At 40.9% G+C, this 11,722-nt stretch overlaps 1 protein-coding gene across 4 annotated transcripts; it reads left to right on the top strand.

Moving 5' to 3' along the window:
• Positions 1-648: 648 nt before the first annotated feature.
• TLR10 (toll like receptor 10) lies at positions 649-11,230 on the top strand. Of its 4 annotated transcripts, XM_032631785.1 has the most exons (3): positions 649-1,025; positions 1,287-1,420; positions 8,154-11,230. In XM_032631785.1, exon 3 carries the CDS (start codon positions 8,242-8,244, stop codon positions 10,675-10,677), a length of 2,436 nt encoding a protein of 811 aa, XP_032487676.1. In that variant the 5' UTR covers positions 649-1,025; positions 1,287-1,420; positions 8,154-8,241; the 3' UTR covers positions 10,678-11,230. The 4 variants fall into 4 exon arrangements, with proteins under 4 accessions (XP_032487676.1, XP_032487675.1, XP_032487674.1 ...); XM_032631784.1 differs by lacking the exon at positions 1,287-1,420; XM_032631783.1 differs by having other exon boundaries at positions 649-1,420.
• Positions 11,231-11,722: the final 492 nt, after the last annotated feature.

The following is an 11,722-nucleotide window of genomic DNA, read 5'->3' as shown; positions in this document are numbered from 1 at the left end:
AATTGATCTGTTCTCTGCAGTCTACATTAAAAAATGTCATGCTTGTTTTACCACTTCGTTTCAAGACAAGGCCTCTAATTAACCCCTTTCCACTCTCTTCCAGTCAGATTGCTGAAACTTTGGAGCCACCATTCCTATTTCTTCTTATTATCACTTGGCCTTCCCACCCAATTTGATGGGCAGCATGACTGATTCGAACCTTGAAGTAAAGCAGCATCAAAGTGCTCTAAGATGCTGTGGGAAACAGTATGGCAGTTCTGCAAAAATTTAAACGTAGAATTGCCATATGATCCAGCAATTCCACTTCTAGGTATCTACCCAAAAGAACTGAAAGCAGGGACTTGAACAGATATTTGTACACGTCCGTGTCCATAGAAACATTATTCACAATGGTCAAAAGGTGAAAACAACCCAAATACCCATTGATGGGTGAATGGATAAACAAAATGTGGTATATACATACAACAGAATATTATTCAGCCTTAAGAAGGGAAGGAAGGAAACTGTGATACATACTACCACATGGAAGAACCTTGAACACATTATGCTAAATGAAAAAAGCCAGTCACAAAAGGACAAATATTGTGTGATTCCACTTATCTGAGGTACCTAGAGTAGGCAAATTTATAGAGACAGAAAGTAGAATAGTGGTTACCAGGGACTGAAGAGAGGGAGAAATGGGAGTTACTGCTTAATGGATATAGAGTTTCAGTGAGGGACGATGAAAAGGTTCTGGAGATGGGTGATGCTGATGGGTGAACAACTATGTGGATGTACTTAATGCCACTGAACTGTGCACTTAAAATGGTTAATTTTACATTATGTGTATTTTACTGCAATTCTTTCAAAAGTGATCTAAGATTGTATGAACTCATGCAACATGTAATGCCACCAGTATGCAGTAGAGGGCAAAGGAGCGTAAGCTTCACAGAAAAGCTTGATTCAATCACTCCTCCAGCCAATTCTAGTCCTGTCTATGAATCATCCACACCTGCAGCTCTGACGGAGACGCTGCAAGCCTGAGGGTAAGAACTCTTTAGTTTTGTCTGCTGTTAACACTCATGAAAACGAAATAAGGGCTGCATGGTCTTTTCTAGAGAAAATGGGAGGAAAGTAGATTTGTTCCGATTTTCAGATTTTTCACTTATTCAGTAAATGGGAGGAAAGCAGCCTTGTTCAGATTTTCAGTATTTATTATTTTGCCTATACTAATCTAAATGTTAATGATTAGTGAGTGACCTTGGGCTTACTATTGATCACTATTGATCTGAGGAATTGTCTTGCAGGTGCTTGAGGGTTTGGGTTTCCAGAAATTTATGACACCTAGCAGAGTATCAATAGCTTCGGAGAGAGGCACATAAGGTAGGAAGAGAGGAAGAGGCCACAGTGACAACTAGTCCCGGCAACGGAATTAGCCTCGGTAATCACACCCTAAGCTCTTTCATTTCAGAGTTTGAAATGCCTTCCATTTGGGTTCCCAAGGAACCAGATAGGTCTGGGTTCAAATTCATGCTCTACCGCTTATTCACTGGCTCACCTTGGGCGAGTTACTTAACCTCTGAGTTTTAGCTCCTCCTTTTGTAAAATGGAGATAAAAGTATCCATCATTTTGTTGGGTTGTTGAGAGGATTGAACAAGATAATGAATGTACGGAAAGCATTTAGCCCCGTGCCAGGCAAACAGGAAACGCTCATAAAATGTCAGTCTGTCTTACTCTTATGTTGTAAAGATTATTCAACATTCGATGGGTTTTTAAACCCTTCTCCATTTTTTGTTTTTGCATCATTGGGAAATAAGAAATTAGATGTTTAAGTATTCTTTGGCAAGCCACCAATAATCATTTCATGGTGTCTTTTGACTTGGACTTTTAAATGATAAACTATTAAAGAAAGTCATTCTGTTTTTCACCTGCTTTCAGCACCCAGTAACAGTAGCATGACTATGATAGTAACATATTTATTGACTGCTTCTTTCATCAAAAGTTTGTCCTATTTTTAAAAATGCTTAAATGAAATGCCATAATTTATACGCTTTGCCTGAGAGAGAGGACCTTTTTATTTTACTATATTAAGAGAAGTTCAGAAAGAGTTAGTTCCTCTCACTTCTTTAGAATAAGTTTCAGATGAGGTTGTGGTATTGGGCAGAGAGAAGAGTAAAACATGGGTAAAACATGAAAGCTATGACATCTCAACTTAGGGGATTCCAGATAAAGCAACTGGGTTGCTTTAGCTCCTAGACATAGCATTTTTCAAGGGCCATAGCTCCTAGACATAGGAGCAACTTAAAGTAAGTCGCTATGAACTGAAGTACTCTGTGAGATAATAATGTTAAAAACACCTCATCTTCTTAATGACTATAACTGCCAATGTCCTACCAAGCCACACTGGAACCCGAGACAAGAGGAAAAATCAGTAATACTAACCCTGTCTTTATGAAAAAATTTTGACATTTTGTTCATTATGGATTTTATATTAATTTAAAGATATTTTATTAAAATATTATTTATCTTGATTACTGAGTTACTTGGTGCCTCTTAAAATATGTGCCTGAAATCACCCTAGTCTTGGCCCGGATAACTGCTACCATTTATGATATGCTAGGTGTGATGCCAAGTGGTTTATATACATTATCTCTTTGATGCCTTAGTGATCAATTCCCATCACTAGACTCATTCTCTGATTATTATGCATTGCATCATAACAGGAATTCATAACTCCAATTAATTCATCTGATACATATTTTTGAGAGCATATTATGTACCACATTGTGCTAAGGAATAAAAAATTGAGATAATTCACTTACTCATATATACATTAATGTATTTACTGAGCACACGCAACGTACCAGGCACTATTCTCTGTGCTGGGAAAACAGAGATGAGCCAGAATGTCGGACCCCTTCTCTCATGGGTGTGAGCAGTGGGGAAGTAATCAACAAACAAATAAACGAACAAAAGTTTCAGATAGTGGTAAGTGCTCTATTTTGTAGAGAAATAAAATAGGATGAAGGGAATGAACACCAAGTTAATCTAAACGGCCTTTTTTTCCCATTTAAAAAAATTATTTTTTTTGTTTATTTACTTTTGGCTGCGTCGGGTCTTCGTTGCTGCATGTGGGCTTTCTCTAGTTGCGGCGAGCGGGGGCTACTCTTCGTTGTGGTGTGCAGGCTTCTCATTGCGGTGTCTTCTCTTATTGCAGAGCACTGGCTCTAGGCGCGCGGGCTTCAGTAGTTGTGGCTCGCGGGCTCTAGAGCGCAAGCTCGGTAGCTGTGGCGTACGGGCTTAGTTACTCCGCAGCATGTGGGATCTTCCCGGACCAGGGCTCGAACCTGTGTCCCCTGAACCAGCAGGCGGATTCTTAACCACTGCACCACCAGGGAAGCCCAAAATGGCCTCTTTAGATTAGGTGGCCAAATCAGGTTCCTTAGAGGAGATAAACTTTAAGCCAAGACCTAAATGGTAAGAAAGATCCAGCCAAGGAAAGATGAGAGAAGAGCATCCCAAGCTGAGGGAAAAGCTAGGGTAAAGGCCCTGAGGTTGGAGCAAGCGTGATGTGGCCAAGGAACAAAGAGGGGGTAGTATGATTGGAGTGCAGAGGGTCAGGAGAAGAGTTATATGAAACGAGATCCCAGAAGGAAGCAAGACCAGCTCCTGGGAGACGTTATAATCCAGTATTGGGAGTTTGGATTTCATTCTAAGTGCAATAGTACATTAGGTAGGACATAGGCAGGGTGCTGTAACAAGGGACCCCAAAATACAGTGGCTTCAACAAGACAGTGCTCTACATAATGGCTCAATCCATGTCAATCCTTGTAAGTAACTGACCTAAAACCTAAGTTGGATGGCACTTGCAGACTTATTCACTGGATTCCTTGAACTGTGTATAAGGAAACGTTAAAGACTCAGTATGACGTAGTGAGCTATAATTTCATTGATTAATATATTATAGTGTATTTTGAAAACAGATTTATCTTGACTCACCCTAGAGAGACAAGATAGCAGAGTGGCTAAGAGCCCAGGCTCTGCACTCACCATGGGTTAAGTTGTGACTGTGAGGCAGTTACAGGGCCTCTCTGAGAGCCACCTTGTCTACCTGTAAAGGCTGAACAGTGATAGCACCTACCTTTCAAGGTGGTGGTTGTAGGAATCAATCTACAGAAAGTCAGTGAATGGTAGTTGTTATCCAAAAAGATATCAGGTGGCCACTGCCTCATTTGCATGAGAGTCAATATGGCGTGGAGATGCTACTAGACATGCTGAATATATGGATTAAAATTATGGTATTGGCAACTAATTTATTTTGCTGGATTCCTAAAATCTGGAAAATAACCATGGACATAAAGTTATATCACAGAGACTCTTTTTTTTTTTTTTTTTTTTTTTTTTCCAGTACGCGGGCCTCTCACTGCTGTGGCCTCTCCCGTTGCGGAGCACAGGCTCTGGACGCGCAGGCTCAGTGGTCATGGCTCACGGGCCCAGCCGCTCCACGGCATGTGGGATCTTCCTGGACCGGGGCACGAACCCGTGTCCCCTGCATCGGCAGGCGGACTCTCAACCACTGCGCCACTAGGGAAGCCCAAGACTCTTTTTTTTATGTTGGTATTTGTTCTTATTTTGATCATTGGATGGTATATTAAATGTTACAGAAAAAGGAGATGACCAAGAAAGGGCTGCATGGGATGGACTGGAGGAAACAAACATGGAGGGACTATCTCAGTGGAAAAGTGAAAGGTCAGTTCTGGGCCCGCCCCTCCTCAGCCCCACCCCCAACCAGTGCCTTTCATGGTCCTCTTCCACTGAGTGCACAATGGACAAGGAATATCAAAAATCAACATTCTCGGGCTTCCCTGGTGGCGCAATGGTTGAGAGTCCGCCTGCCGATGCAGGGGACGCGGGTTCGTGCCCTGGTCCGGGAGGATCCCACATGCCGTGGAGCTGGAGCGGCTGGGCCCGTGAGCCATAGCCGATGAGCCTGCGCGTCTGGAGCCTGTGCTCCGCGATAGGAGAAGCCGCAGCGGTGAGAGGCCCGCGTACCGCAAAAAAAAAAAAAAAAAAATCAACATTCTCTCTTCACACTCACGTCACAGGATGCTTGACATGACATTTCGGTTTCCCTTTTCCTATTTTCTATGAAACAATTTTATACAGTATTTTCACTTGTAAGTTATCTTAGGAAATATCAACATGTTTTCCAGAATTTCTTCACTTCAACAAGAACAACCACAACAATAAAATCAGACAGGTTCTAGAGAAAGAAAAATCCAGCTGAGAGCGAGTAATATTCCAGGTATCCTTTTGTGTTAGCTCTGCCAGTTTTTCTCCCCACCATCCCTGCATGGGTGCATACACACACACACACACACACACACACACACACACACACACATGCACACAGCTTCTCAGAACAACGGGACAGCATGAACAGTACAGAGAAGTCTCACTACACCGTGAGTTTGTCTCTTGTTCCTCCTGCTTGTCTATGGGAGTGACCAGTCTGAGGGAGACTGAGGGTCAATGTGTATTAAACACATGCAAGTAGAAGCAGGAAAACTCTCACCACTGCTAGTTACCTTCCCTTGTGTTTTCAGAGTTCCTGGTGTGGGAGGACGTAAAGGTGAAGAATTTACTAATTTAATAGCAGAATCTAACCACTTCTCACCACCTCCCTCTCTACCTTCTTTCTTGCATGAATTATTCCATAGTGTCCCGGGGCTCTTCCCTGCCAGGTTTGTGCCCTTCCAGTCATTTCCAACAGACAAGCAGAGGACTCATTAAGATATATGTCAGAATCTGCCACTCCTCTACTCTACATCCTGTACTGGTTTCTTATTTCAGTCAGAGGAAAATTCCCAATCCTTACAAGGTCTGACATCTTCAATCCACCTCCCCCAATTCCACAAGTCATTCCTCACATTTTCCAAACATGTCCCCCTGCCATCAGGTCTCTGAACTTGTACCTGCTCTCTCTCTCCAGAATACTCTATCCCCAGACAACAAGTGGCTCACTTCCTCACTCCCTTTAGATCTTTGCATGAAGGTCCTGTGAGGCCTTTTTAGACCATCCTGTACAAAATATCACTCCCCAGTCACCCTCAGGTCCCCTCATTTACTTTCTTTCTAGCCCTGATCACCACCTAACAGATAAATTTATTATTTTGTGTATAGTCTCTCCTTTCTTACCCCTTACTAGAATATAAACTGAGTCAGAAGAGAAATTCTATCTGTTCTATTCACTGTTATAGCCTCAGTGGCTAGAAAAAGTGCCTGGCAGAGTAGGTACTCAATAAATATCTTGAATAATAATATGAAATTCTTAGTTCTCCAACCACCTCTGTTCTGTGTCTAATCAAACACTTGAAGCCTGACTCTTCTCCCAAAATCCTCAGAATTCTGCATCCATGAGTTTCTTCATCTATAAAATGTGGGTAATAGTACTTCTCTCCCAGAGTTTTGTGATGGATAAGTGAGATAATATACGTGAAGTGTTTAGTATATCTCTTAGCACCTCAAAACGCTTCAAGAAATGGAAATTCTTTCTATCATTATCCCTATCTGGCAGTGATCCAGATTGCTTTTGCCACCAGCCTAAAGACATATGGAGGCACAAGGACAGGAACCATGTTTATTTCCATGTTTTGGACTTTCTATACACATGGGTAAGTGTTATTGAAAGTCAGATATTCACTCAAGAGACTCTCTATGTTCACAAATACAAAGTTGAAGAACAACTTCATGGCATTAATTCAGGGGCCCACAGCATTCAGTGATGAAAAATTACTTTCACTGAGAACTTATGTCCACACAAAAACCTGTACACAGATATTTATAGCAGCTTTATTCATAATTGCTAAAACTTGGAAGCAACCAAGATGTCCTTCAGTAGGTGAATGGATAAACTGGGGTACATCCAGACAATGAAATATTATTCAGTGCTAAAAAGAAGTGAACGATCAAGCCATGCAAAGACATGGAAGGAACCTAAGTGCATATTACTATGAGAAAGGAGCCAATCTGAAAAAGGAACATACTGTATGATTCCAACTATATGTCATTCTAGAAAAGGCAAAACTATGGAGACAATAAAAGGACAAGTGGGTGAGCTTCCCTGGCGGCGCAGTGGTTGAGAGTCTGCCTGCCAATGCAGTGGACACGGGTTCATGCCCTGGTCCGGGAAGATCCTACATGCCGCGGAGCAACTGGGCCCGTGAGCCACAACTACTGAGCCTGCGCGTCTGGAGCCTGTGCTCCGCAGCAAGAGAGGCCGCAACGGCAAGAGAGGTCGCGACAGTGAGAGGCCCGCGCACCACGATGAAGAGTGGCCCCCGCTTGCCACAACTAGAGAAAGCCCTCACACAGAAACGAAGACCCAACACAGCCAAAAATAAATAAATAAATAAATAAATTTATTAAAAAAAAAAAAAAGACACATGGTTGCCAGCGGTTATGGGGTGGGTGGAGGATGAATTGGCATAGAGGATTTTTAGGGAAATGAAAATACTCTGTATGATACCATAATGATGAATACACGTCATCATGTATCCATAATGTATCCAAACCCTTAGCATGTACAACACCAAGAGTGAATGACAGCATAAACTATGGACTTTGCCTGATTATGAGGAGTCAATGTAGGTCCATCAGTTGTAACAAATGCACCACTCCAGTGTGTGTGTTGATAATGGGGGAGACTGTGCATGTGTGGAGGCAGGAGGGATATGGAAAATCTCTGTGCCTTCCTTTCGATTTTGCTGTGAATCTTAAATTGCTCTAAAAAAATCTTAATTTTTAAAAATTTCTTTTCATTTCCTTAAAGCTTTCAGGTTATCAAAAGGGGATGTGGCAGGGGGTTTTTGAATATGACCTAGCAATGCAGTTCCTAATTTGAACTGGGTGAAAGGAACTTCTGCCAACTATTATATATCTATCTCCCTTCTGGGAATCCTGACTTGCCTCAGTGATGGGGGTGTGACACAGTACCTGGCTTGGAAATCTATAAAGCCAAGCTCTGAGATCAAGGCAAAGACTCCATAAATGGGTTGGAACCCTAATCCAGATTCTTGGTGAATACAGTCAGATGTTGGCATTAAAAAAAAAAAAAATCCTACAGGGTTTAACAAATCACATAACCACTTAACACTATATGTTGTCTTTCCAGAATTTGAACTCATCTTCCTCATTCATATGAGGTGATGTGTGAAAAACGTCATCTGAGGTGAACCAGCGATAAAAGCCTCAGAATTACAATGAAACATATCAGAAGCATTTACGTATTTTGTAGTATTGTTACATCAGTGCATAGTGGGGCTTCAAAGCTGCCAGAAGAAACAGAATTGACCACCAACTGCTCAAACGCATCTTTAAGAAAGGTTCCTGAAGACTTGACCCCAACCACAACCATACTGGATTTGTCCTACAACCTCCTTTTTCAACTCCAGCGTTCAGATTTTCATTCCCTCTCTAAACTGAAAGTTTTGATTCTATGCCATAACAGAATCCAAGAGCTGGATATCAAGACCTTTGAATTCAACAAGGAGTTAAGATATTTAGATGTGTCTTACAACAGACTGAAGAGTGTAACTTGGTTCTCGCTGGCAGGTCTCAGACATTTAGATCTGTCCTTCAATGACTTTGACACCGTGCCTACCTGCGAGGAGACTGGCAACATGTCACACCTGGAAATCCTAGGTTTGAGTGGGGCAAAAATACAAAAATCAGATTTCCAGAAAATTGCTCATTTGCATCTAAATACTGTCTTCTTAGGATTGAGAACTCTTTCTCATTATGAAGAAGGTAGCCTGCCCATCTTAAACACAACAAAACTTCACATTGTTTTACCAATGAACACAAATTTCTGGGTTCTTTTGCGTGATGGAATGAAGACTTCAAAAATATTAGAAATTACGAATATAGATGGCAAAAGCCAATTTGCAAGTTATGAAGCTCAGCAAAATCTTATTTTAGAGAATGCCAAGACATCCACTCTGTTACTTAATAAAGTTGATTTACTCTGGGATGATCTTCTGCTTATCTTCCAATTTGTTTGGCATACGTCGGTAGAATACTTCGAGATTCAACATGTGACGTTTGGAGGTAAGGTTTATCTTGACCACAATTCATTTGACTACTCAAACACTGTAATGAGAACTATAAAATTGGAGAATGTACATTTCAGAATTTTTAATATCCCACAGGAGAGAGTCTACTTGCTTTTTACCAAAATGGATATAGAAAACCTGACAATATCAGATGCGCAAATGCCTCACATGCTGTTCCCTATATATCCTACGAGATTCCAATATTTAAATTTTGCTAACAATATCTTAACAGATGACGTGTTTAAAAAATCTATCCAACTGCCTCATTTGAAAACTCTCATTTTGAAGGACAATAAATTGGAGACACTTTCCTTGGTGAGTTACTTTGCCGGCAACACATCCTTGAGGCACTTAGATCTGAGCGAAAATCTGTTACAACATGAAAATGATGAAAACTGCTTGTGGCCAGAAACCTTGATCACCATGAACTTGTCATCCAACAAATTTGCTGATTCTGTTTTCAGGTGCTTGCCCAGAAATATTCAAATACTTGACTTGAATAATAACAAAATTCAAACTGTCCCTAAAGACATTATTCACCTGACATCCTTGCGAGAGTTAAATCTTGCATTTAATTTTCTAACTGATCTTCCTGGGTGCAGTCATTTCAGAAGACTCTCAGTTCTGAACGTTGAAATGAACTTAATTCTCAGCCCATCTCTGGAGCTTTTCCAGAGCTGCCAGGAAGTTAAGACTCTAAATGTAGGAAGAAATCCATTCCGATGTACTTGTGAATTAAGAGATTTTATTCAGCTTGAAAAATACTCAGAGGGCATGATGGTTGGGTGGTCAGATTCATACATCTGTGAATACCCTTTGAATCTAAAAGGGACTCAGTTAAAGGATGTTCATCTTCCTGAAATATCTTGCAACACAGCTTTGTTGATTGTCACCATTGTGGTTATCATGCTAGTTCTGGGGACGGCTGTGGCCTTCTGCTGCCTCCACTTTGATCTGCCCTGGTATCTCAGGATGCTAGGTCAATGGACACAGACATGGCACAGGGTTAGGAAGACCAGCCAAGAACAGCTCAAGAGAAATATCCAATTCCATGTGTTGATTTCATACAGTGAACATGATTCTGCCTGGGTGAAGTATGAACTGATTCCCAATATAGAGAAAGAAGATAGTTCTGTCCTGATTTGCCTTCGTGAGGGAAACTCTGACCCTGGCAAGAGCATTACTGAAGATACCATAAACTGCACTGAGAAAAGTTATAAGTCCATCTTTGTTTTGTCTCCCAACTTTGTCCAGACGGAGTGGTGCCATTATGAACTCTACTTTGCCCATCACAGTCTCTTCCATGAAAGTTCTGATTGCATAATTCTTATCCTACTGGAACCCATTCCGCTCTACTGTATTCCTACCAGGTATCCTAAGCTGAAAACTCTCATGGAAAAGAAAGCATACTTGGAATGGCCCAAGGATAGGCGTAAGTGTGGCCTTTTTTGGGCAAACCTTCGAGCTGCTATTCGTGTTAATTTATTAGAAACCAGAGAGATGTGTGAACTGCAGACATTCACAGAACTGAATGAAGAGTCTCGAGGTTCTGCAATCTCTCTGATAAGAACAGACTGCCTATAGAGTCCCACCCACCCCTAGGGAAATCGGGACCTGAATATACTGTTAGGATATAAATTGATACAACCTTTATGATGGCAATTTGGCAATATCTATTAAAATGAAAAACTATCATTCCTTCATGTCAGTTCCTTGAAGGAGCTCTAAGAATGTATCCTATAGAAATGCAATTTGCAAAGGTTTATGTAAAGAAGGTATTCATCCTGGCATTGTTTGTAATCATGAAAAATTAAAAACAGCTCAAATGTCCACAAAATAAGGATTGATCTAACAGATTATAGTACATTAATGTAACAGAATATTACACAGCCATTAAAAAATGAGGTAGCTCTATATTCTGGTATGGAGAAAGTTATATTTTGGTTTATACATTGAAATAGAAGTCTAAAGGAATATATACCTGTACATTGGTGTAGGTGGTTAGGGTGCGGAAGTTTGGATTACAGGGAGCATTTGGTTTCTATGTTGTATATTTCTGTCATGTTGGAGTTGCTTAGAATGAATCTATACTTCTTTAGCAAGCAGAGAAAACAATAAAGATAATGTTAAAAGCCTACACATCCTACTCATTTTGTTTGATCGTCCCTTCTAGCCTCACAGTTCATTGAAAGAAAACAAGCTGTCTTGAATTTTGCAAAATTATATTTCACAAACAAACATCAAGAACAAACACGTTCTTTCCCTATTGGCTCACCCACATGATAAAGGAAGGAAATGCCTTTAAGATCTGACACCAATCACCTCTTGCACCCTTGCAACCTATCATTGAACTCTATCAAATTATTGGCCTTTTCCCAGAACACTCATCTCCTTTCATGCCCCCAGACTCTAGAACTTGACATCATGTCTGCCTGTGATACCTTTCCTGACTTAGTTCGTTTAGGAAATCTTACATATCCTTCAGGCGCAATCCAAATGTCGACTCTTCTTTGAAACTTTCCTCATTTCTTCCCCCAAGCATGATGTTCCTCTATTCTCTACAACACTTGGGACATATTTTCATCACCAAACTGATGCTATATCTTTAAAAAAACATCCCTTTCTTACT

The sequence above is a fragment of the Phocoena sinus genome, chromosome 5, assembly GCF_008692025.1.
Source record: "Phocoena sinus isolate mPhoSin1 chromosome 5, mPhoSin1.pri, whole genome shotgun sequence".
NCBI classification, from domain to species: Eukaryota; Metazoa; Chordata; class Mammalia; order Artiodactyla; family Phocoenidae; genus Phocoena; species Phocoena sinus.
The sequence above is the reverse complement of the archived record's forward strand: the minus strand, read 5'-3'. Positions and strand labels throughout refer to the sequence as shown.